The 23,077-nt window shown below is 40.7% G+C and overlaps 1 protein-coding gene across 1 annotated transcript; it reads right to left on the bottom strand.

Annotated features, from left to right (window-relative positions):
* Window positions 1–1,630: 1,630 nt before the first annotated feature.
* Window positions 1,631–22,855, bottom strand: STIL (STIL centriolar assembly protein). Its single transcript, XM_005238386.4, has 16 exons — window positions 22,007–22,855; window positions 20,798–20,905; window positions 19,031–19,146; window positions 18,742–18,929; window positions 17,513–17,760; window positions 16,654–16,737; window positions 16,443–16,529; window positions 14,640–14,787; window positions 13,335–13,444; window positions 12,419–12,533; window positions 10,531–11,583; window positions 8,982–9,150; window positions 7,998–8,223; window positions 5,856–6,048; window positions 5,004–5,257; window positions 1,631–3,176 (listed from the first exon to the last, which is right to left on the bottom strand). The coding sequence occupies exons 1-16, from the start codon at window positions 22,027–22,029 to the stop codon at window positions 2,351–2,353; spliced, it is 3,948 nt and encodes a 1,315-aa protein (XP_005238443.3). The 5' UTR covers window positions 22,030–22,855; the 3' UTR covers window positions 1,631–2,350.
* Between the last annotated feature and the right edge of the window lie 222 nt (window positions 22,856–23,077).

Consider the following 23,077-nt stretch of genomic DNA (forward strand, 5'->3'; position numbering starts at 1 on the left):
CTGAACCCGCGCTGGCTGCCCCTCCACGCGTGCCACTGCCTGACCAGGGATCCAGCAGCACTTCCCACTGCTCGGCGCTAACAAAGCCAGACCTGGCTGCCCACGTATTTTTGGCTTCAGGCTGCAGTAGATGCTTCAGGAAAAAAATCCAGGCATCTTGAAATTGAACTACAGCAAGTTCAAGAACAAGCAACGAAAGGCAAACCCCGCTGTCGGGAAGGGTGGTTTTTTTGTTGTTCTGGTCAAGTAAATTAATGTTTTGCTCCCTCAGAGGTTTGCCATCCAGTCACAGATGATTTGTGTAACTTAACCTAACACCACACCCTTGTCCTGAGCTGTATGCAAGTAGTTTGGCTTTTGTTTTCAAACTGTTTCTAGCCCTCGAGCATTTGAAGAAAGCCTTTAAAATATTAACCGATACGACTGTCATCTTCCTGTGTTTCCAGACATTTTACAATAGGAAACAAAGAACAAACCCCTACAACAATAGCTCAGAGGTATGAATTGCCTCATTCATCTCACTGGAATGTTCAAAAACATTAACTATTTTTTGACTGATTCAGCAGAAAATGTGCTGCCAGATAATAAGCTTGTGCCTGATCCAGGGGAGATTCAGGGACTGAGAAAGGTTTTATTTTTCAGCACAGCAAAGCAGCACCTTTCCTGGAAGGAAGCAAATATTCTTGTTGATGGAAGAGGCTGCATGAGAGAAATTCTGACGCGGCTCAAAGGGAGCTGCTGCCTTCCTCTCTCTGTACTAGTTCCATGACATACCAAATGGCTTATCTCACCCCCAATTCTGTAATAAATTAATTAGCAATTAGCGCCTACTCAAACAAACCACAAAATAACAGCGGAGTCCTTTGGTTTTGAACGGGAAAGGCTTGGGACTTCAGCGTGGGGCGTTTTAATCTCTGGTTTAACACTCCTGGAGCAGGAAAGACAAGGTCAGCGCCATCAGCTGAACTGCTGAGACAATGCCATCACTGAAACAAAGTTTGTTCAAACTCCTGTTAAAGCATGCTGATGCTCTCTCTATGGGCCAGTGAGAAAACAGATGGCTCAACTGTCATTCCACACTGTCCTCCTGTCACGAGCAGTGGGAACGGGAATAAACTGTCACTTCCAGCGCTGGTGTCTCATTTCCAAGACCAGGAGGTCAGGGCAGAGGTGTCACGCTGGCTGAGCCCTGTCTGCGGATGTCCGCGCCGAAGGCAGCAGCACTGTCCTGGCCAGCACTGGGTATATCTGGGGTTTCCAGCACCAGTGGGTTACTACAGAACTGACAACACACAGGAAACAAAACCACCTACTACACCTAACATCTGATCAGAAAACAAAACCTTAGCAGAAATGGAATCGTTAAACAATAAATGACAGTATTCCACACGTTGAAGAATTCAGTTATCACAGGGTTAGGGAAAAAAAGTTTCACTAAATAAATAGACTGTAGTGCTCAATGAAAGAATATTTTTATGTTAATACAGAACAAAGGAAATAAAATATTCGTTATTACCCCACCACCCAGTATTGGAATTCTTGAAGAGTTCAGTAGCAAGTGACACCCTCACACTTCCCCGTTAGCCATTTGAAACAATGTGGCATATGCTTTAAATAAAGGCTACAACAGACAACTGAAGATTTTTTTTTTTTTTTTTTTAATGGAAACTCTGACCTTTATGAGCAATATGTACTTCTTAAATAAATACAAAACATTCATTCAGAAAAAAAATTAAGAACATCACAAAAGTTTCAAAAGTGCTAGTTTTTCCAATTTCCTTCCAAGATTTCATGATACAGTTACACGTGCCATTTTGGCTGAATTCAAAATAATTTTATGCAAAATAAAGCCACAGTTATACTTCCCTTCCCACCAGACACAGCCCCCACACGGTAATCCAGTAATTTCAGCAAATTTCTAGAAATTAGTGCTTTAGCTCTGTTACCCCTGCTCTGCCACACACAGTATTGATGGCTCACAGTTGGCACCAACATGTAAAAGTCAGCGTTTCAAAAAAGTCAACAGAAGAACATTTAAATAACCTTTGTCGTTAAAAGTATATTAAGAGTACACCTTGGGCTCAAGTTCATCCACCTTTCAGATACTTTAAAATCACACCTAACTGTAAACAAAAGTGCACACGTACTTCAATGCTGATCAGCACTGACGCAACCAGACATTTAGAGGCGGCTGCCCCCAACCTGGGCTGAAAACTCAGTTCTGAAAGTTTCACATTGCTACAACAGAGCGACCTCTTCAAAGATAGCTTAATCCTTGGTTTCCTGTAGTCTTTTACAGAGAGGTCCCTCTCAGATTTGAACAGCGGCTGTCAGCCCTCTCAGGGGATGTTCAGAACAACTTTGGCAACTGCCTGAGTTGTTTCACATCAAGAATGGTGCCAACAGAATTCATGCTGTTCGACTGGTCTAACGTTTCAAGGGCTGGAGTATGGAGATTTCTAGGGCAGGCCTGAATGTCTCCTTTGTCCCTCCTGCCAGGTTGCTCAGTGAATTCAACCCTCCCAGGTAACAATTTGGTTTTGGATTTTAAATCCTTCAAAATCTGAACTGAGTTTTTATCTGCTTGATCTGCTCTGGGAGGAAAAAAATCACTTGTAATATTTCTTAATATAGGGCTGTTTAATTCTGGTGGAGAAACCTTAGTAGTCAGCTCTCTGCTGTGACTTTTTAGATGAATGGGAAGTCTTCCATCAATTCTTTTGGATAGTTCAGTCCAGTGGTTGAAGCCATCCAACACAGGGGTACAGTTTTTGTCCACCATACTTTCGCTTTTGACAACGTCAGAATTGCTATCTTGAACCTGTAGTTCTTCATCTTCGCTACTGTCATTGCCCTGTATCAACCCATATCGCTTCATGTACTTCTTAGTTGCAAAAGACATATTGTTTGGTGAAATTAAGCTTAGACCCACCATGCTCTTGTCCATATTTGCATGCAAGATATCTTGGAAAGAGAAGTCTGCAGGAGGATTTTGGCCTGAGCGGCTGAGAGAAAGTCGAGATAACTGATTTTCACTGAGATACTTGAGTGCTATAGCGTTTGCCTCCATGCTCAAATCAACAACGTTAGGAGTTAAGCCACACATGCTGACATTGGCAAATGACATATAATTTAGTCCAGGAACCACTGCTTCAGGATTTATGCATGCTAAGATGCTGAAATAAAGCATCAAAAAATTAGTTTAGCATTACAGGAAAGGTATGCATTTCACAATACAATCTGAAAATTTAATTTTGCCCACTAGCAATTTTTCCTTCTTTCTGAACACCACAGGCTCAACCAGGCTGTTTCGTTCTGAGATCATACATTCTGCACATACTAAAAGGCAGCTCTCCAGCTACTCACACCGACAGTATCTACACACTGTTAGAGAACCCATGATACACCCCCCACCCCCCCCCCCAAATCTGATTCAATACTAACCACAACCCTGTATGAAAAAGAACCGGCCCCTAGTAGGTTTCAGAGCTGGTTTTGGTTTTAAAGCAGGTTTGAGCTCTTGGTCTAGTCTCACTAGAGAACGTGACGTTATATGTCTCTGATCCTAAGACTCTAGATGCTGCCATCCAACTCAGAACTTCTATCTAGATAAAAGATACAAGCCCAATGAGAGACCAAAAATAATTTCCTCTTTCCCAACGCTTGCCAATTCCAGGAGTTTCACAGAAACTCTGACGTACTGTCTGCTTCCAGAAGCTTGCAAGGTTCTAGTTTTTGAAGGCATCCTTCAGTAAGGGAAATGTTCATTCATTCTGTTGCTTGGTATACCAATTCCTTGCATATATTAGGTGTTTAAAGACTGGAAGGACAAGCTCTGGTACACTGGTAGTGGTCACAAACCAGTGCATTTAGTACATACACATAAACTCCTCCTCTCGAAGGCTGAGTCTGCCTGTTTCACCAAGCACAGATTCTGGAGTTAGGGAGGAGTAAACTCCTGGCTCAGATGAACAATCGCTAATTACACTACAGAGTTGCACTGTTGTTTCCTTCCCTACTGAGCTGTAGACCTTTTCTCTGTTGTTTATTAGTCATGAAAATGGCAGAAGGAAGAATCTCACCCTGCTCCCCAAGTCTGAAGAAAAAAAACCCCAAGAATTCCAGTTTTGTCTTATGGGTTCACTTATTAGCATATTATTGACATTCAAAGAACACTGACAGACTCTCCAGCCAAGAAGGTAGCCCAGACATTCCAGAAAATTGCCTGATGAGATTCAGGTGAGGAGAGAAGAGATCTTAGAAACTGTATGACTGGAAACAGCTTTTGATACGTAGCTGAAGATAAACAAAAAAAATACCTAATTAATCTTCTCTAACAGTTATACACTAGCATCAAGATGACAATAAGAATAAAAGTGAAGCTGTACCAGGCAGTGAGCCTATGCCTAAGCAGCTACGTAAGTAAATTCCTGTGCCTCAAACACCTTCTTCAAAAATTACGTCTGCTTATCCTTCCGTTTCAAGTCAAAGCACTCACAATAACTAGCAATCAGGACAGAACCAGTTTTGATTATATATCAAAGCCATGATAATTTCACTTACACTGGTGAAGTGCAAGACAAGGGTTAAGCAGCAGTGACAAAATACACAGCTGCTTAACATTCACCCACCCAAGTCCATTGTTTCTTTGGAATACTTTGACATAGCCCAAAGGACTGAAATTACTCAAGTAGCTTCGTTATTATTCTAGGGAACTGTGTGCTACTGCATGCAAAATACTTTAAGAATCACCAGGTGCTCCAAGAGCTAGAGCTACTTGCATTATATTTAAATAATCTGAGTTTTGCTAGCAGAGCTCTTGAACCCGTAATATAAGAAATACCCATAGCATGAGCCAGCGTTTCATCTTTGCAGGAAATGTGGATCAAGCTGCCAAACACTGCCCAGTGGCAGCGAACACAGTCCCACCTCTTTAATCATTGAGCCAATCTTCATTTTTGGTTGAATCTGCAAATTAGTACTCAAACCAGCCACTATTTTACCTGGCATTCTCCACTTTGTGGGTATTTTTCTTCATTTTGCCTGGTGAATCAAGTGTCACTCCAAGACTCTTCAGTTGTTTGAGTGTCGCACTAATCACACTCTCTTTATCCACCACTCCCGTGTCTGTCTCTGAAGCCATTTCTGTTGTATCATTAATACCCTGATACTTAGGACTATCACCATTAACAAATCCTGATTTTACAGGCAAGCGATCTTGCTCTTCTGAGGACTTTAGGAAGTGATTTACTTGGCCCTACAGAAAAAAGGCAGGGAGAGACCACATGGACAAAGACATCATGACATGCAAGTGTTGTCAAGACCCGAAATCCTGGTTTATTCTTATGAAATTAAAATTCAGCTATAGGTCAAGAGCTCATTCTAACAAAGCAGCCAAAATCAGATTCATTCAGATGCAATCACGTAAACTCACAGCCATGTAGTCAAACGCTGGAATATCTTACATTTCAAGCTTTCTGTAAGAGTCCGTTCTGAATTTAAACACATCACATACTGAGATTAAAGTATCTTCCCTTTAAGGGACTTGAAGGTAAAATGCTGTGCTATTTTAAAGGGCACTAATTTGGGAATTTATCAACTGACATTATCTTTGAACTAAAGAATTATTATTTGACAGTACTTCATGTATGCTTGGAAGAGTGAAGTACAGAATAACCACTTAAACTTTAAAAAAAACAAATGAGGAGCCACAAACTTAGAGCTTTTCTGTAGAGCTTAACACAGGAACTCGAAAACTGCACGCAATTTTCATTCGTGCCAATACCAAATGACTTCAGCAGTGTACCGTTTTGACTGTTGCATTTGGTGCAGAATATCCAATTTACATGAATTACCAGTAAGTCCTGGTAAAGCTTCTGATCCTCTGACGGATGCGGAGGCAGCAAGGAGGTGGGTGGCTCCGGGTTTTGCTCACTTGTTACCACCGCTGGGTTGCTGGCTCCCTCCGTTGGCTCGGTCTGTAAAGACATGCTAATGCTCCCTCCCAAGGACGAGCTGCCAACAAGCGCTTGGGAAACGTTTCCATTTCTGGAAGAGAACACCGAGATAGCTAGGTATTTTCTTCAAACAGGAGAAGCACAAGTATCACTGCATGCACTTCATCTTTTCAAGAACACCAGAAGAGGCCAAAAATCGAGTAATGGAAACAGATCCTAACATTTCTCAAGCAGTTATTGTCTACTGCTTGAGGCTTTGCTCCTTTCTGCAGTCATTTCCTTTCAAAAGTCATTTGAGGACTGACAAAATATACCTCACAGCGTGAAACTACTTTTTTCAAAGTATTTTTTGAAATGATGATGTGGAAATGGCCATGGCTTCTCTGCACTAGTCAAAATTCAGTAATTCTCTGTGACTTAAGCTTAAATCAGATGAAGTTAATCAAAATTTGGAGTTGGTCTTCTGTTTTTGTGGACACTTATGGACACTTAAAAGCCTTCAGGAATAAGTATCTTCCACATGTTCTGAAACACAAGTTATTCAAAAAGCCATTTTTACCAAGGTAACGGATAGCAAGACTTCTGTGGTAGTTTAAAAACTTCTCAAAGACACTGTTACAAGTACGCACATATGCAATGCACACTGAGTATATGAACTCAGAACAAACACTTAGTTGAAATATTTCTCAATAGCAGATGTGAAAGAGGAACCATAATCTATCTTGAAGTTTCCAGATAAAAAGGGTAAATATTTTAGAATGAGTTACAACGTGATGCTCTGCATCCCCTTCAACCAGCTGGTGTGTGCATCGCATAAACCTTTTGAGACCAGACATATCAGTAGTACTATCATCCCCAAAAGATCCCTAAGCAACCCTCCTCTCCCTTCCTGCTCCTCCTCAGGAGACAAGTGTAAGATAAGGGAATTTCAGAACTCAACTGATCAATTGCCTGTGTTGAAAGCGATAAGATTTAAATCACGTCACATACTAGATAGCCAATGTAGGTTATCAGTTACTGTTACACTAGCAATTATTCATCATTCCTAAAAATGTTCCCCTCCTCCTCAAAGAAATCTGGGTGATGCTCTACATTCTCACTATAAGGTACTTATACAGCTATTTTAAAGGTTTATGAATCCAAGTTGGAGAGAACCTTAAGATGGCATGTCTCTAAAGTACAATGTTCAAAACACTGATTTGAATCAGTAACATTTACAGTAGCAGTATACGTTTGCAGATAATACTTCAGTCAAGGACTATGAATATTTAAGTTATAGCTTAATTACCATCATCTTTCCCAACATGATTATTTTCAAAACCTAATTTAACTGGAAGGGTATTCTGCCTCCTTCTGCTTTTTATACTGAAGAGAATATTAGGTCGTTAAAAGTGTTAAATTGTTGAGCTATTGCCTGTGTAAAAACAACATCCATATAGATAATTAAAAATATTTTTAGAGTTGCTTCCCAAATTAGTTTGAGATTAGTCATTGCACTATAAAGAATCTGTTCTTAAAAATAATTATATTAACAGCAGTGAAGTTAGTACCTGTATTCACTACACACAAAGTAATTAGGTGTAAAATGTAGTGAAATTCAAGGAACAGTCACATAATCATAAACCCTTCATCCTAAGCCTCTCAGAATTGAAAGGGTTCTGAATGCTGACAGGTAAAAGCCACTGTAGGAAAACAACTGACTACAGCAGCGTCCCCTTTCCCCCTCAGGATTTAAGGTAAGAAAGGGAGTGCTGCCAGCACCGTACATGCTTTCCAAGTTAAAGGCTTTTGCCATCAGCTCCTGCTGATAGGTAGGCTAGCTAAACGTGCATGACTGATAAATGCATACTCTAAAAGGCAATTGTCATCTGGTGAGCTGTACAATTCAAAGCATAATTAAAAAAACAAAGAAGGGAAAGAACACAACAACTGAAGTCAGGTGACTATTTATAATTCCTGAAAAAAATAATTGTGCCAGTAGTAACTTATGAAAGGCAGTTTAGCTTATTATGTGAACACAAGACATTTCTTATTACTTACTGGAGAGTGTTCTGATTAGTTCCCTCTTCCACAAGATGAATACTGTCTACAAAGCTGGGCATGTCAACCACCTTTAAGGAAGAAGCAATACTTGTACTACTTGTATCTTGCTCAGCATTAATTGAAATGCTTATGTCTTCCTTGGAAATCTCTTCATCCTCTTTTTTTCCTTGTGGTATGGAGTCATCTTGTTTTTCTGAGGCTGTATTCCAAAATAGGCTAGCACCTAGAAGTGAATTAGAGATTTACCTGTTTCATGAAAGTCATTACTATCTTCTGAGACCCCTTGGCTTTGTAAAGCTAGAGGAATAGTTTCCTCACACTCAGTTTTTTTTCAGCTAAGAGTTGCCAAAACATTGTTCAAGTCCTACTTTCTTCCAAAGCATACTTGATGAAAGTAAATGGTTGTATTAAAGCATTTTAATGCATTGACCTTGAGCCAGTTTGAAAATTTCCTCCAGACTAACCACAATATTTCCATGGATTTAACAGGAACCAATACATCAATATGTAACTTTACAGACACAGCTGCGTAACTTGCTAGAAATCAAGCAAACACAGGCTCTTCTCCATGCATGTAAATGCAGGGCTTATGAAAAACATCAATAATATATTTAATAGAATACCAGATGGGACAGAAGCTATTACACTGTTTTGAAAAGTATTAATTAAAAAAAAAAAAAAAAGAAAAAAGTAGTGTATTTTTTTCTTTCAGGAAAGCACAATTTGAACTAGAAGACCTTCCAAAGCTTTTGTAAAAACAATTCTAGTGATGGCAATCACTGCCATTGCAGCCCACAGACAAAAGTAGCTCCAGCCTAAACTTGCAAGTAACAACTAGAGAACTTAACTGGTTTTTGTATCCAGGTGCATGCTTGCATATATTCAGCATTTCTGCAAAACATTCCCTCCGTGCCCAAACAAATCACGGAAACCATGCAGAAAAAGTGACGCCATTCTATTTTTTAAAGAATAAAACATTACCTGTGCTCACAGCAACGCTCACACTTTTCCTCACGTGTGAACCTGGCAAGGACTGTGTTTCCATAGAAACAAGGTCCCCTTGCTTCTCAGGCTGTAGAGCACGGCTAACGGCAGCAGCGGGTTCAGAGGAACAAGCCTGACGAGCCTGTGCTTCCAACAAGCGTTGGATCTGTTAACGGTTATCAGAATGTTGTAATTTGTACAATAAAATATAAAAGTACAATAGGCAAAAGTGAATTACTAAATTGGGCTCCTCTAAGATCTGGACTCAAATCCAGGCTGCGTTGCCACAGAAATCTGATAACCTTCCAGTTCTCAGCAGTGCATGCAGCATAAATCAGAACATCAATTTTGATGTTGGCAGAGCCAGAAAAGAAGAGGAGCACGCTGGCAGAACTACACCAAGACAACCTGAGTAAAGCCTATTTGCACTGCATTTGTTGGAAGTGTTCTCTGTCCCTTTCATTCAGATACAAAGCCTATTACCGACTTACCAGCCAAGCATTTATATGCCAACTGTCCCTACACCATGCTAAAACAAGTTTATATTAAATTGCAAAACTAAGCACTTAAATGATAAAATTAAGGTTGCCCAGGCAATCTTCAGTGTTTGCACCCACCCTGTTCACCGAGTAGTTCACAGCTCCGTGGAGAAAGGCTGCAACGGTGAATGCTGTATTTATGCAATAAAGAGAGGTTTCCCTCTCTTATGCACAACCCATGCTTTGAGAGCTTGATTTTACATACAGGAACTATAGCTAGAGCATATTTTAGTTATAATTTTCTAGCTTAAGCAGGAAAAATTTGTACTATGAGCAACTATCCCATTCCTATTACTCATCACCAGCAGCAAAATGTAAACTCTGGCTCTCCAGCCCCAAATCATACGCTGCAAAACACCAGGCCAGCAGTGTAACTCAAGAGGTCAGTACTTTGGAGAAACTTGGTATCAAAACAAAATTTAGCGAGATCACCAAAGCCCAATTTTCCAGTGCAGCAACAAACACCTGATGAATCCTGCTAGCGTGCCGCAGACAGACAACTGAAGTTTTCAAAGCAACAGCCTCAATAGCTCAGGAAGCTGCAGGCTTGAAGGTGGACAAAGCAACACACAACAATGTCCTGTGCTTCACCTTCACCTGTATGCTTACAATAATTCCAAAATATATAGCCTATGAAGCAATTAATTTTTTTTTCTTTGACATAGACACGCATATATATACACACACATACATATGAAAACATTTATATAGAAGGTGTATAAGTTTGCATTCTAAAACAGTCTGCTAAAAGGGAAATCTTCATGTTATGGAAATACATTAAAAATGAATGCAAAATTTAATTAGGCAAGAATCAAATAGTTTTAATTTAAGGGACACCAATTAGCAGAACTAATCAGGATTCCCCTCCATCCCCAAACTGCAGCTGGCATGATAGGCTCTCTTGTTCCAACCAGGATAAACAACAGCTAATTTAATTCCTTTGGCAGGGGAACTATCAAAGCATAATCACTAAGAGGGCAGAGAAGAAAGCTGCCATTTCCACAAACCTGAGCCTGAAGTAATTTGAGTTGTCTATCTTGTTCTGTAAGAACCCGGTATGCATCTGGAGATAATCCCATCATTCCATTATCTGATCCTGCTTTAGAAGCAGGCATGTGGAGGCACGGTGAGTGGGCTGCACAAAACTGCGGACTAGAGGGGCTTGCACTTGAAGGCAGTCTTATTCCAGGTGATAAGCTATTGTCAAGAGAACAGCTTCCCATTTCCCCATGATATCTCATAGGGCTGCTTGTGGTATATCCTGGATTGCAGCAAATATTTGGGCAAATGATATTTTGATGGAGCACTGCACATGGATTCTGTTGAGCCATCTCTGATTGAATTTCCACTCCATGTTTGGGGCTTATTTTACCAATTCCTTGCCAGGAGTTTATCAGATTATATTGGACAGAAGCAGGAAACTGACAGCTGCATGCGCTGGCTGGACAGCAAGGTGGCACTTGAACTGGCACCTGCAGTTCCGGTGGTCTTCTGCAGCTCTGTGGTGAAAAAGCAGAGTTGTAAAGGACTGGCTGTGTAACAGCAGGAAGCTGCTTGGAACTGGTTATTGACGTTCTTCTAATTGGAGGCTCTCCCTGCTGTGCGATTCCATCAGGCTTTAATACAAGTCCTTCTGATGGCTTTCTGGGGTGATGCACAGATGTATCCGGGGAAGGTCCACTACAAGGGGTTGATGGAGAAGAAGATCCAGAACTTTTTCTTGATTGCGGGCAAGCTTTCTTACAGTGCATCTGTTGCTGTAGTAGAGTTTGCTTTCCTTTGGAAGGCCTTGAAGTCAGAAGTTTCTGGTTTAAATGGCTTGGTATTTGCCTCAAAGAGGGGTCTCCCATATTAGCAGAAAAGTTGTGCTTGTGTTCAGAGTGCTGAGTGGGGTGACAGGTAGATCCTGAGCACCACTTCTTTTTAATAGGCTGATGTAGCGTCGAGGGTAAACTTTTAACATTTGAAGTCCCCATAGGCTTAGAGGTTTGTCCTGATTCTATGAAACTCCCGTCCAAAACAAGTGACAGTTCAGGAACTGAAGGAAAGATCCTGGTAATCTGAAGGAACAATTACACAGGCAAGTTTAAGATAATTTTAAAATACTGTCTTCCAGCTCTTCACATGCAGAATTTCAAAGAAAATGTTTTAATTTAAAATCAATATATGACCATTACTAATGCCAAACCAACTACACATTGAATACTTTCCTAAAAATTGGAGAATCCGGATATAGAAAAAGCAGCAAGATCGCTGGGATCACTCCTAGAAGACAAAATTGCTTTCATACAGCATAATAGCCATGTCTATCAAATGAATGCTCCATGTCATCCTGGTGCACATTTCAGAGTATGGATCTTTCCCCTTCAGGAAGTAGACTGTGTGTTCCCTCTGTTTATTCCTGACCCTTTAGATAATGTGCAACAGAACCTATTTTATAATCCACAACTGTCACATCCTTCTAGATCTATGCTGTATGAGGGCTACTATTTCATTATATTTGTATATGCCTCAGTATAAAAGGACAGACCAGCAGATCTTTATTTGATTTACCCAGAAATACATAAGAAAGTTTGGTGCCTCTGTCTTTGCCTCACAACACCGTGGCTCTTCCATTTAATGGCAGTAAGATTCCCCAAGGAGAACCACTATCTCTGTTCCCAAATGCTAGCATATACAGGATTTGAAGTGTCTATAATCCTTATGTCTATAACCCTGGAAAAAAGGCAGGTTAACCAGAGCAGGAGTTATGACTCTTGGTCCATTTCTTCAGTTCTGTTTTCCCCTGCTAGCACTTTGAGACAGAAACTTTATGCTCTCCAGTCCCCTTACAACGATTTTTGCTGCTCTAAGTGTCACATCTGAGATGCCCAAAACAATTATTTACTTAGTTACCTGTTGACTCACTGGGTGAGGACTTGGAATTGGTCTGGGGGATAAATCCTCATCTTCTACACCAGAGTCATGATCGCTGGCTGACAACTTGCTGGGTGAACAGCCTAGGGGAGAACTAAAACCAACAGAAATCAAACTAAAAATGATTGCTCGTCAGATTTGGCAGCAGTAACATGGATCTTCATGCTTTTCACTGTGCCATCTACAGTGTAGTACCAGCATAATTTTGTCAAGTAGCAGTTGCTATACATCTCCTCCCTTGTTAGCTAGGAAGCTCACACAGCATATGGTTCTAAAATCAAAGAGTGAAAATACGAATGCTGCTTTTAGGCAGAGATACTAACCCTCCCCACACCCCCAGACATACACACCTTGTAAGTGACATTCTAACAGCAAAGCACTGATTTATATTAGAAAGACAGGGAGTGCTACAGTAAAGATCGTAATATCATTTGAAGGAAAATAAAGGCCATTATAGTCATTGATAAAAATTTGGTGAATAAGGTTCTTAAAAATCATTAAGTTTCAACCTATTTAGGTCTCACAGTTCTGAAAAGTTAGAAGGAAAAAGGAATTTTTAGCAACTTAATTAGATTTCAATTAGAGATTTGCTTCAAAGGACAGATCTCAAAGAAAGCTTAATACAGTGAACTAAGCTCCATCAGTAAGGAAGCCTTTTTAGAAACACCCACTGCATAAATTACAACCACCAGTATCAAGAGTAGAACTACGAGAACTTTCTCTTAGAATATGGTCAGCTTGGTTGTCTTACTTGAAGACTATTAACTCTAGAAATAAACAAAAGCAGAAACAAAGGTTTTAATGCAAGAACTGACACCTGGCACAGTAGAGATCAAAAAACCCTCATCCAATAAATATTTAATTTTTGCATATAAATGACATCTGAAAGATTTACCTTCCGATAGGTAGTTTCTTGCAAATTCTGCTGAAGAACTCAGTTTCTGCATTTTGGTTTTCTGCACTCAACTCAAACTGGATAGAGCTCTTGTCTGAAGGTTCAACATTCTGGAATGGAATTTTCTGCATTTGTGAAGCATGAAACTTTCAACTTTTAATCACCGAGGCACTACTCCCAAGGACATGTGTTTTAAGGATGGTTATATCTGATGATTTGTTTCTTGTCCTCTACTTTCAACTCTCAAATCTTTCACCACTACAAGGAGGTATGTAACTTCCCTTCCTGTTTAACACTGTTCCCCCTGCTACTCTGTAAAGTAGCTGGCCTATTTATAGCCATGAGCAGATGCTTCCTTGCTGTAACTGCTTAGATACTCTTCCACAAGCCTCCACCACTATCGGAAACAGCAACTGTTTTTATACTGTTTCACACCACAGCTGGGCAAGTCTTGGAGACAAGAGAAGTGAGCCCCTGTCAAGAGGCGTAATCTTCAGAAAGCTAAGCTGTACCTAGGCAAAAGGCGGAAGGCACCCCTGAACAGGGAAATGTAATTGGAAAGAGAACGGAGTAAACAGCACAGGACACATTACACTAGCTGCTTCTCTGCCAGAGCACAGGAATTGTTAATTGCTTGATAAATGCTCAACTTCAGGTTCGGTTTTCCTAGGCTTGTACATGTAAGGAACCCAGATTTCCTAGGATTTCCTCAAACCTCCTTAGTTATCTCCCAGGCATTCTATCATCAAATTCTTTCAAATAGTTACTTTGTACAAAAGATAAAATTGTTCCTGCTTTCTTACTATGGTGCAGCGAGAGATCTGCAGATCAGTTAACCACTGAATTCGCTTTTGCATTCAAGCTCAAGCAAAGCACAAACACCTGGTTTCGCTCTCCAGAAAGCACCAAGGTGCACCACCCATCCCAGCTGTTAGATGTGTCCAGCATGCACACAGCATACCAGATTAACAAACACTACAGGAAATTAGAATCTCTGCTCATAAAGTTAAAAGGTCACTGGTAAGAAAGAGCACTAAATCAAGTCCAACACAGCACTTTTACATTTTAAAAGGCAAATTCTTAGTGCTAGCAGAAAAGGGCCCAGTTGCTGACTTTGGAGGTCACATCTCAATTTGAGAGCCAAACGGAATTTTCAGTAATCACTGTAAAAAGGTAGCTTTCTAGAGCTACATCATTTTCAAACTCCTTAAAGAAGGAGTCACTATAATTTGTTTTGATTGAAGTACTTACACTAATAGTCAAATTTTAAAGTACCATGATGCAGTAGGAAACCAAGCCACTTACTTTGAAGAGGTGTACTGTTTCACTGCAAGTTAAGATCCGAAACCCCAGTTCAGTCTGTCCACTACATGGAATGCACTGATAAAACTCAGGTTCCTTGTGTGTCAATGAATAAAGCACAATAAGAAAACTCCCAGCTTCTGAAAAAACCCTAAAATAGAAAAAAACCCCACATCTTAAAAAAAGAACCAACAAACAAGAAATAGGAAGAAGGTCCTAGTTTCTCAACATACTGAGCAGGCTATCCCACAGCTTAGCAAACTGGTGAATCACTGGATTTTGAGTGTACTGTGCTATAGATAGAGCAGACAAACTTATGACTGATGCCACATGCAAGAATCAAATCAAAGTAGAGCAAAGGGAATAATTTGTCTACTTTCTAGATCACTTAGTACTTTAAATGAATTCCTGGAAGACATCAATCAAAGCATAGAAGAAAACATCTGTAAAAATGATACTGTGATTTTTTTCCATTCAATTGAAGATGTATTATAGAGACACTTATTGCTTCAGTTACCCCTAAACATTCCATGCTCACGAGCATAAACAAGAAATGCTCATGAGCAAAAAGATTTTTTTTTTTTAAAAAAAAATTATAACTTTTTTTTTTCCATAGGTTGAGAACAGTGAGTAACAACAGTTAACATTTAGCACAAAAGATCAAGGATAACGAAAATAATGTACATTTCCAGGAAGAGGCAGTACTATTTCAAAACAATTTTTCTTTTTATAGCACTTGTAATGTGCTTGTTTGGGGGGTGTGTGTGTTTGTTTTTTGTTTAAATAATAGATGTGATAGAGAAAGCAGTAGAAACAAGATGCTTGAAAAATGTATTCACACGTAACTTCAAAATTATACTTACAACTTAAGAGTTTAAAACGTCTGATGCACAGATCAAGCAGTTAGTCTGTGGAGGTTAATTCTGTTTGCATGGTTCATCAAATCTGCCTAATACACTTCCAAGATGGAGTCAGGGAAAGTTAATGAGAGTCAAGCATCTAACTTGCCTATCTAATAATCTAATTGGGCTCTTATCTTGGGCATATTCAAATTGTTAAGGGAAAAAAAGTCTATTCTGTAATTACAGACCCATTTGTTCACCAAATGGGGTTTTATTTAATAATTTAAAAGCAAGTGTGGCCAAGCAGAAGAAATTCTTATGCATACAGCATATTTTGAAGTTTCATTTACCTGAAGAGCGGTTTTAAATTATAAACACCTGAACTCCCTTCCAGCTTCCATATAAATACAACTTGGCAAATGTTAAAAAAGTGAAAAGATTTAGAGAATGAGGAATGATTACTTACTAACATCACAATAAAAAGAAAAAAATCAGAATGCAAAAATTATAAACCCAGAATATTTAGCAGGAAGTCATAAGACGACAGTATTAGCTTCAAATCAATATGCTTCAATATGTTGGTCAGATACAACCACGGAGAAAGCTTATGTCAAAGAAAGCACCCATAAGAAAAGTTCAAAACCAAAACCCCACCACTGTTTAAACTGCTATTTCCTGCTTCTTATTTAAGCTAAAATACAGCGACCTTAATGATAATGTTTACCCTCTTCTGTCTTTGAGATACCAGCCCAGCTTTCTAACACTTCAGTCATAGAAAAATTGCAAGACACAAGTCAAAACCAGAAAGAACATTTAAAACAGACAGCCTTACCTCCTGTATAACATACAAATCACTGAAATCCCTCAAATATGTTTGAACAGAGCCCATGTTGCCATGCATTTCTGTGGAATACATTTTTAGTCAGCCAATAGCTTCTATATGTTACAGATAAAAGTGACTTACCTTTCTTGAATTGAAGAACTGAATAAATATCGCAAGCAACAGGCCCAGACTTGAGGACTACAGATATGGGTAACCCCACTCAGCCAACTAGAAGTGAAAAGAAATGTCCTATTAGAGACAGTTCTGTTACCAAACTTCCACCACGTAATCCCTCAAATACATCATAAATCACTAAGTGTATTAATCCGTACAAACTGAGCCAAACACTTACACTCCAACTAATGGCAGAGCATAAGCCTTAGGATCAGACTCAAGCAGCAAAAGCAATTTTCGTGTCTGGTCCATAGTAAGGTAGCTGAAAGAAAGCAGAGGGTGGCATTTTATTAGTTTTTTGCACAGCAGTCTTTCAGAAAAAATCCTGGAGACACAAATACAAGTTCAGAAAACACTGTTAAGTAAAAAAGGTCAGAAAAAAAATTCAAAAACGTTTTTCCTCTACTCTTACAGCAACTCCTCAGCTTTTCAATTCCATTCATATCCAAGAATAATCAAGGACAAAATTTACTTAGTACTATGGTATTCACAACAAATCCAGAAGTGCAACGCATGTTAAAGTTGAAGAGTAATTTGTGAGAAGCATTCATAAAGTCTCTCTCCAAACAAAATGATATTCAGTTGCTTCAAATTATTCCCCTGATCCATCCATAGTTCACTAAATGAGTTATCAATCAGAATGACGATTCCCTAATACCATCTTATAAGCATGATTAACAGAAAAAGCTTTGGTTCATATTAATCTGATTTTCATTCTAGGGCAAGCACTGATACGATTTAAAAAGTTGGATGCTGTTTATATTTATTACATTAATTAGAGGTGTGTCCCCTGCCCCAGTAGGAAGATCCTTCTACTGAAGTCAAAAGCAAGAACTACTGAACTAGTTTTTTGCCCCACCCACATTTCTTGTTTATAATGTTTTAACTTACTCCAAATACAAGAAGTTATGTTATTTTTATGCCAGTTATTTTACTGAAAAGCAAAGCACTAGCTGAGATCTTGCCTACCAACTTGCTTTAGGAAATGCAACAAACCACGAGGTACTTTGATAGTTTTAGCATCACCCTTTACTCACCCACATTTATAAGTTCCTTGAACCTGTGCAATATTCATAGGACTGTTCAAATTTCTTGCTAGGGCTGTGGGAATAATTGGGACAGACTTCACAGGGGTGTATTCCAAGATATTTGCTGTGGTAATAGAAGCCCAGTGAAAAGTAAAATGTAGATTATCCAGGTTTTCTGTGAAAACAATGTGAGCTCTAACAGTGAGCAGTTTAGAAAGATCCAGTGATTCTTTACTGCACAGGCTGTGCTGCACGCCCTAGAAGTAGGGAAAAGAGAAAGAAGTTAAATACGCTAAATTGTCTTCATATGGCTACCATGATTCAAGTTGTATTACACTAGGAACTCAAATAATTCCATTATAGCTACTATTGCCGTAGGCACTGTGTAAAAAGCTATTAACCCAGGTCGTCAAAGCTCATGGCTATACTGAATACAATGAATAATGTAGAATACACACGAAATTAAGCTATGCATATCTTAGTATTGATTTAGAATGTATTAAAACACCTGGGTTACTCAAATTGTATAAAAATTAATAAAATAACAGGCAACTAGAAGGCTCAAGGTGATCTGTCAAGTTTTCTTACTTGCATTCAATAAATTTATATTTTAACATCTGGATGTACCATCATGAGGATGCGAAGCAAACGTCATTCATATTATAAAATACACAAAAAAAACAACTACAGGCAAACATTTACAGGAATGGAAGGTGTTTTTACCAGGTTGTATGTCTACAGCAGAGCACAGAAGCGACAGGCACATGTTTCAGCTGTAACTACTAACCTACATAGACTTTACATGCTTTCTTGCAAGTCACTTGCCTAGTGATACTTGATCAACAGCTATGCAAATACTGCAACTTACTCATGATAGATTTGAAAGAAAAAAATGTTTTTTCTTGTTTAAGCAAGTTTGCTGCAATCCCTGTTGTCTTGCTGGTTTTGGTGGGCAGACCAACCAAAAAACTTTGGTCAGACAGCAAGATTTTAGTTCAAGATTAAAGACTGTGTGATGCCTAAACACCTGTGAAGACTAACTGATATTGTTTCCGATACACTTTTCAATGACACACGAGCAGCTCATTTCACACAATCAACTAGTCTAGCTTCAGCCACAACTTTGCTGTGTTTGAAATTTATGGTTGTTGGAAATCAAGCCCTGTGCATGGTCCAGTCTCCTGCATAGAAGACAGTTTACTGCTTAAGAGGCCCAGAAGTTGCCAAGAGCTGCCTACCTTGAACGCCATGCTGATATCTTCAGCACTGTGAACTATAATGTTATCTGAAGAAGGTCCCCAGGCATTAATTGTACATGGAATCAAAAAGTCTCCAGGGACAGATGCAGTTGGAATTTTGCCCGATCCACCAGCAACTTCTCGACCAGGATCAAAGCGGTCTATTGTTAGTGTTACGCCTTCCCCATCTTTAAAATAAATAAAGTTAGAGTCCACAAGCAACAACTCAGGCTCCTTGATAACAGCTTAACCAACCAACCAATATTGTCTATCTGATGTTTAAAGTTACCTTCATCTACCACAAGAGTCCCAAGCAAAAAACAGGAAAATAATTTCTTCTCATTCTGCTTAGCATGGCGATAGGCAAGTCGCAAGGTTTTCTCCATCATAGATAACTTTGGGTTTCTAAAAAGAGACAAGCAATTTTAGGACCTAAATTATTTTTAATGCTTTTCAAAAAAGTATTTGTTATATTGTAATAGTGTCCAGAGGTTTTTTTGTCCTTTAAAAAGAAAATATACAGAAATAGCCCAAAGCCCTAAAGAATAAAAAGGTAAGAATTAACAACATCATATAAAATGCCAATGGAAGTTTAGCTCCTGGTCTGTGCATCACCCCAACTATTCATATTCAAGAAAGCCATATTTTAACTGAAGCAGCTCCACAGAATGCTCCGTGTGATCATCTCAACAAGAATATTTTGGCTTGACTAGCCCAGCAAACGAACACCTGAGGAGAAACATTTTTTTCTTATAGAGAATAAATAGCAAGGAGAGAGAAGAGCTCTTTTCTATGGAGATTAAGTAAGGAGGGAGAAAAGCTTCTTCATCTGAAGCACAACGTTGTCACAAGAACTAGAGATGAACACAAGGGAATTATTTTAATAGCAGGAGGAAGAAGTTAGAAACACTAAGACCAAATCACAGAAACTCTTAAAAAGCCTCCTAAGTTTACAGAGTAGAATAGGCCAAAAAGTCTAACTAATTTTGATGTAGTATTCTCTCATTTTAGCACGATATTCAGTGTGGATGCTTAAAGTAGCAGCAGACTGGGCTCAGTGACACAGGAATGCAAGTATGCAGAAAGATGAGGCAATTATAAAATCACCATTTAGTCAAAAAAAGCAAGTTTGGAATCTAGGGCAGTAAATACATTAACATTATTTTAGATTGAGATAGCTTATCGGATTTTGACTTAGAAAGAGGTCAAATTTGAAAGCAAAGCTACTGGTGTATGTGAATACTGTGATGATGGCACATACCCTACCTGCTCAAGATTAACTACATGCCTCCATAAAAATAAAAGTAATTTATTTTAAACTCTATTAAAACCTCCAAGTTTTAACATTAACTCAAAGAACATTATATGGCAAGTACAAGTAGAGGCCTCTCTAACCCGTAAGGGCTGTCCACCCTTATATGCACATATATGCATACACTTGCTCAAATAACTACAGTAAGATTTTTGTAATATTGACACAAAAGTTACCCATTTAAGTAATACGGATCTATTTTTACCCTCCATTTGTTTTACAAATCAGATTTGGAATACCTTACCCTAGAAATTCACAAGTGCTTCAGATTTGCCTCTAAACTCATTCTAAACCAAAAAAAAATGAACAGAACTTTTTGCATTTTAATCCAGATTCCTGAAGCAACCAAAATACTTAGTTTTAAATTTTAGTTAAAGCACACTATCCATATCCAGTTTAGTGAAAACAGTTTTTCTCTGTAAATACTTAAAGACCAGGAAAAACATGTTAAAGAAAACTACAAATACGCAGTTAATTTTACATGTTTCCATATGCGAAGGAAATGGAAAGAAATTCTAAGTTACTTTTGACTGAGGCACCTTCACAACCCAGTTCACTGTGTTACACCACAGAAAGGGAAACTCAGATCTTTCTGATGAAAATCCCGATAAAAGAAACACACGAGCCGTTTCTTTTTCCTTTGTGCCTTGTCATACACTAGACTCAAAATATAAAATGTGGCTTCATATCATATAATTCTTAATTTATTTTAACCTTTAGCTACTTAAAAAAGGTTATTCATACCTGTAATAGGTAATATGTGAGCCAATGACATTACCCATAGGGACTGGGTCCCAAAGTGCACACTTAGTCAAAGGGAAACTGAAAGGGACCATCCTTTCGGGAGCAAATCTGGGAAGAAGATCACACAGATAAAAAAGAAAAATGGATTAGTTTAGTACCTCCAAACATACTTTGTAAGAAGCAACGAAGGGGTGACGCTGTAAGAAAAACAACAAATAGGATCTATAAACCATTGGTACTTTTTTTGCTTCAAGTCCAGGCCAACAAAGTAGCAACTTTGTCCTTTGAAGATGTCAAGGATATGAACTACAAAGTCAACACAAAATTTTCATTTGCCACCTGTCAGTTCCTTTATGTAGTCTTGGAAAATGTGTAGGCTAAAATACAAGTTTGCAGATAAAGCTCAAGAAAAAGCATTCTGGATATACTGTAGGAAAGGAAAAGGTCATCAGTCATTAGAAACTCCCATGGCACTCAGAAAATCTTGGTTTAGCAAACATTAGATCAGCTCCCAAAAGCCCTGTTTAAGTCACTTTTTAAAGCCAGCATTCAATCCACTTAGGCTTTGAAGACTTCAAAAACAAAGCCTTGGCTTAACTAAAATAATATAGTGCAAAACTTGCAATTAGACTTCAAAGAGGCCTTAAGAAATTAGTATGTAATCAAACCAACTTATTTACACAAGCAGTGTTACATTTTTTAAGAGCTGACTAAACCACGTTTAAGTAAAATACAAAACATTTGACAGTCTGTATCATTCAGCAAATATCTCAGCAGTTATTAACAAATAAACAAGAACTTCCTTTGTAGTTATTTGAAGCGTCAAACTTTGCCAAGCTTCTTTCTTTGCATTTCCTTAAGTTCCCAGGACAGAACTTCATTTTTAAGGCAGTACTCTAGGCAGCTCTCATGTTTTCAGCAACAGGTAACCAGTTGTCATTAAAAGGCCAATGCCCAAAAACATAAGTCCCAAATCTAGGCTTGTAAAAAGGGGAAACTTTTTTCAAGCCTCACTATTTTCACTAAGTTTTGGCAAGCACGGGTCAGAAACACACCCCCACACCCACGGTTCTTTATAACCAGAGCCGCAGCGCAGCACCGGGCCTGGCGTGTGCCCCGACGGGCGGGGAGCGATGCCCACCCCCTCATCCCGCAAGGAAGGGCACGGCGGACCCTCCCAGAGCCGCTTCCCCGGCGCCGAGCGGGTACCTCAGATCCGGGCCGGGGTCCATGCAGGGCGACCGCAGCTCTGACCCCTCCTCTCCGCCCTGCCAAGGGGCGCCGGCGCGGGGCTGAGCCCAGGGCCTGGCCGCAACCGCCCCTCCTTCCGCCGGGCACCCGAAGGGGGCTGCCAGCGTCTCCTGAGGGAGGCGGGGAGCAGCCAGTGACACCCCCTCCCCAAGGCCCAACTGCCGCCGCACTGCCTGCGGGGAGGCACCAGCAACCGCCAGGCCTCCCGCCGCGGCAGGGCCCGTCCCGCCCCACTTCGGCGCCTGCCTCAGCGCACAACCGACCCTTCGTTCCCCGCCGCCAACCGCGCCAGCCAATCAAAAGGCACAACCGCCTCAGCTCCCGCCCCCACTCCCTGTTGCGACCCAATCGACGCGCGGTGGGAAACGGCTCGCTTGACCAATCAAAGCGGACCCGGGGGGAACCAACTGCCAGCGCGCGCGCAGGGGATTTAAAACTACCAGCAGCGTCATAAACGGTCAGCGGGAGGGCGGGGGCGCGCAGGCGCAGTGCGGCGGGTTGCCATGGCAGCGCGGGGCGCCGCCATCGCCGGGCCTGGGGGAAAGAATGGCGGCGGCTGCCGGCGGCTTCAAAATAAACCGACACAACAGAGCCCGGTCATGCTAAAGCGTCGCTCCGGCCCCGGCCTTTCCCAGCCGGTGTCCCGCGGCGTGAGCCACCCACAGCGCTCGCGGCTCGGTCAGGGCCTGCACCCAGGCACAGGCCTGTGACAGCCGCCGGGGCTCGGTGCCCGGCCGGGGGACGCGGCGGTCCCCTCAGGAGCAGCCCCCGCGGCAGCGGCACAGCCCGGCCGCCTCTCCCCGGTCCCGGCGGGCACGCTGTGTTCGGGGCCAGTGCCCGGAGGCCGGCGCAGGGCACGCTGCACACGGGGGCCGGGAGAAGGGCTCGCCGCAGGGCGGCTGGCAGCTCGGCGCACCGGAAAGCAGCCGCACTGCCGGGGCCCACTGCCGTCCCCGCGCGCACGTGCCAGCCCCGCCCCTCCCGGTCGGCGCGCGCCGCCGGGAACCCGGAAGCACTTTCCCTCGGCGG

This window comes from Falco peregrinus, chromosome 10 (genome assembly GCF_023634155.1).
Source record: "Falco peregrinus isolate bFalPer1 chromosome 10, bFalPer1.pri, whole genome shotgun sequence".
Classification (NCBI taxonomy): Eukaryota; Metazoa; Chordata; class Aves; order Falconiformes; family Falconidae; genus Falco; species Falco peregrinus.

Bases quoted from the DNA above. Each gene is read 5' to 3' on its own strand.
- STIL (XM_005238386.4), bottom strand. From the start codon at position 22,029: ATGGACCCCGGCCCGGATCTGAG. The intron at 12,534-13,334 runs GTAAATCTTTCA...TGTTGGTTTTAG, and splicing joins AAGAAACTACCTATCGGAAG to TTCTCCCCTAGGCTGTTCAC. The intron at 8,224-8,981 runs GTAATGTTTTAT...ATTCACTTCTAG, and splicing joins GAGCGTTGCTGTGAGCACAG to GTGCTAGCCTATTTTGGAAT.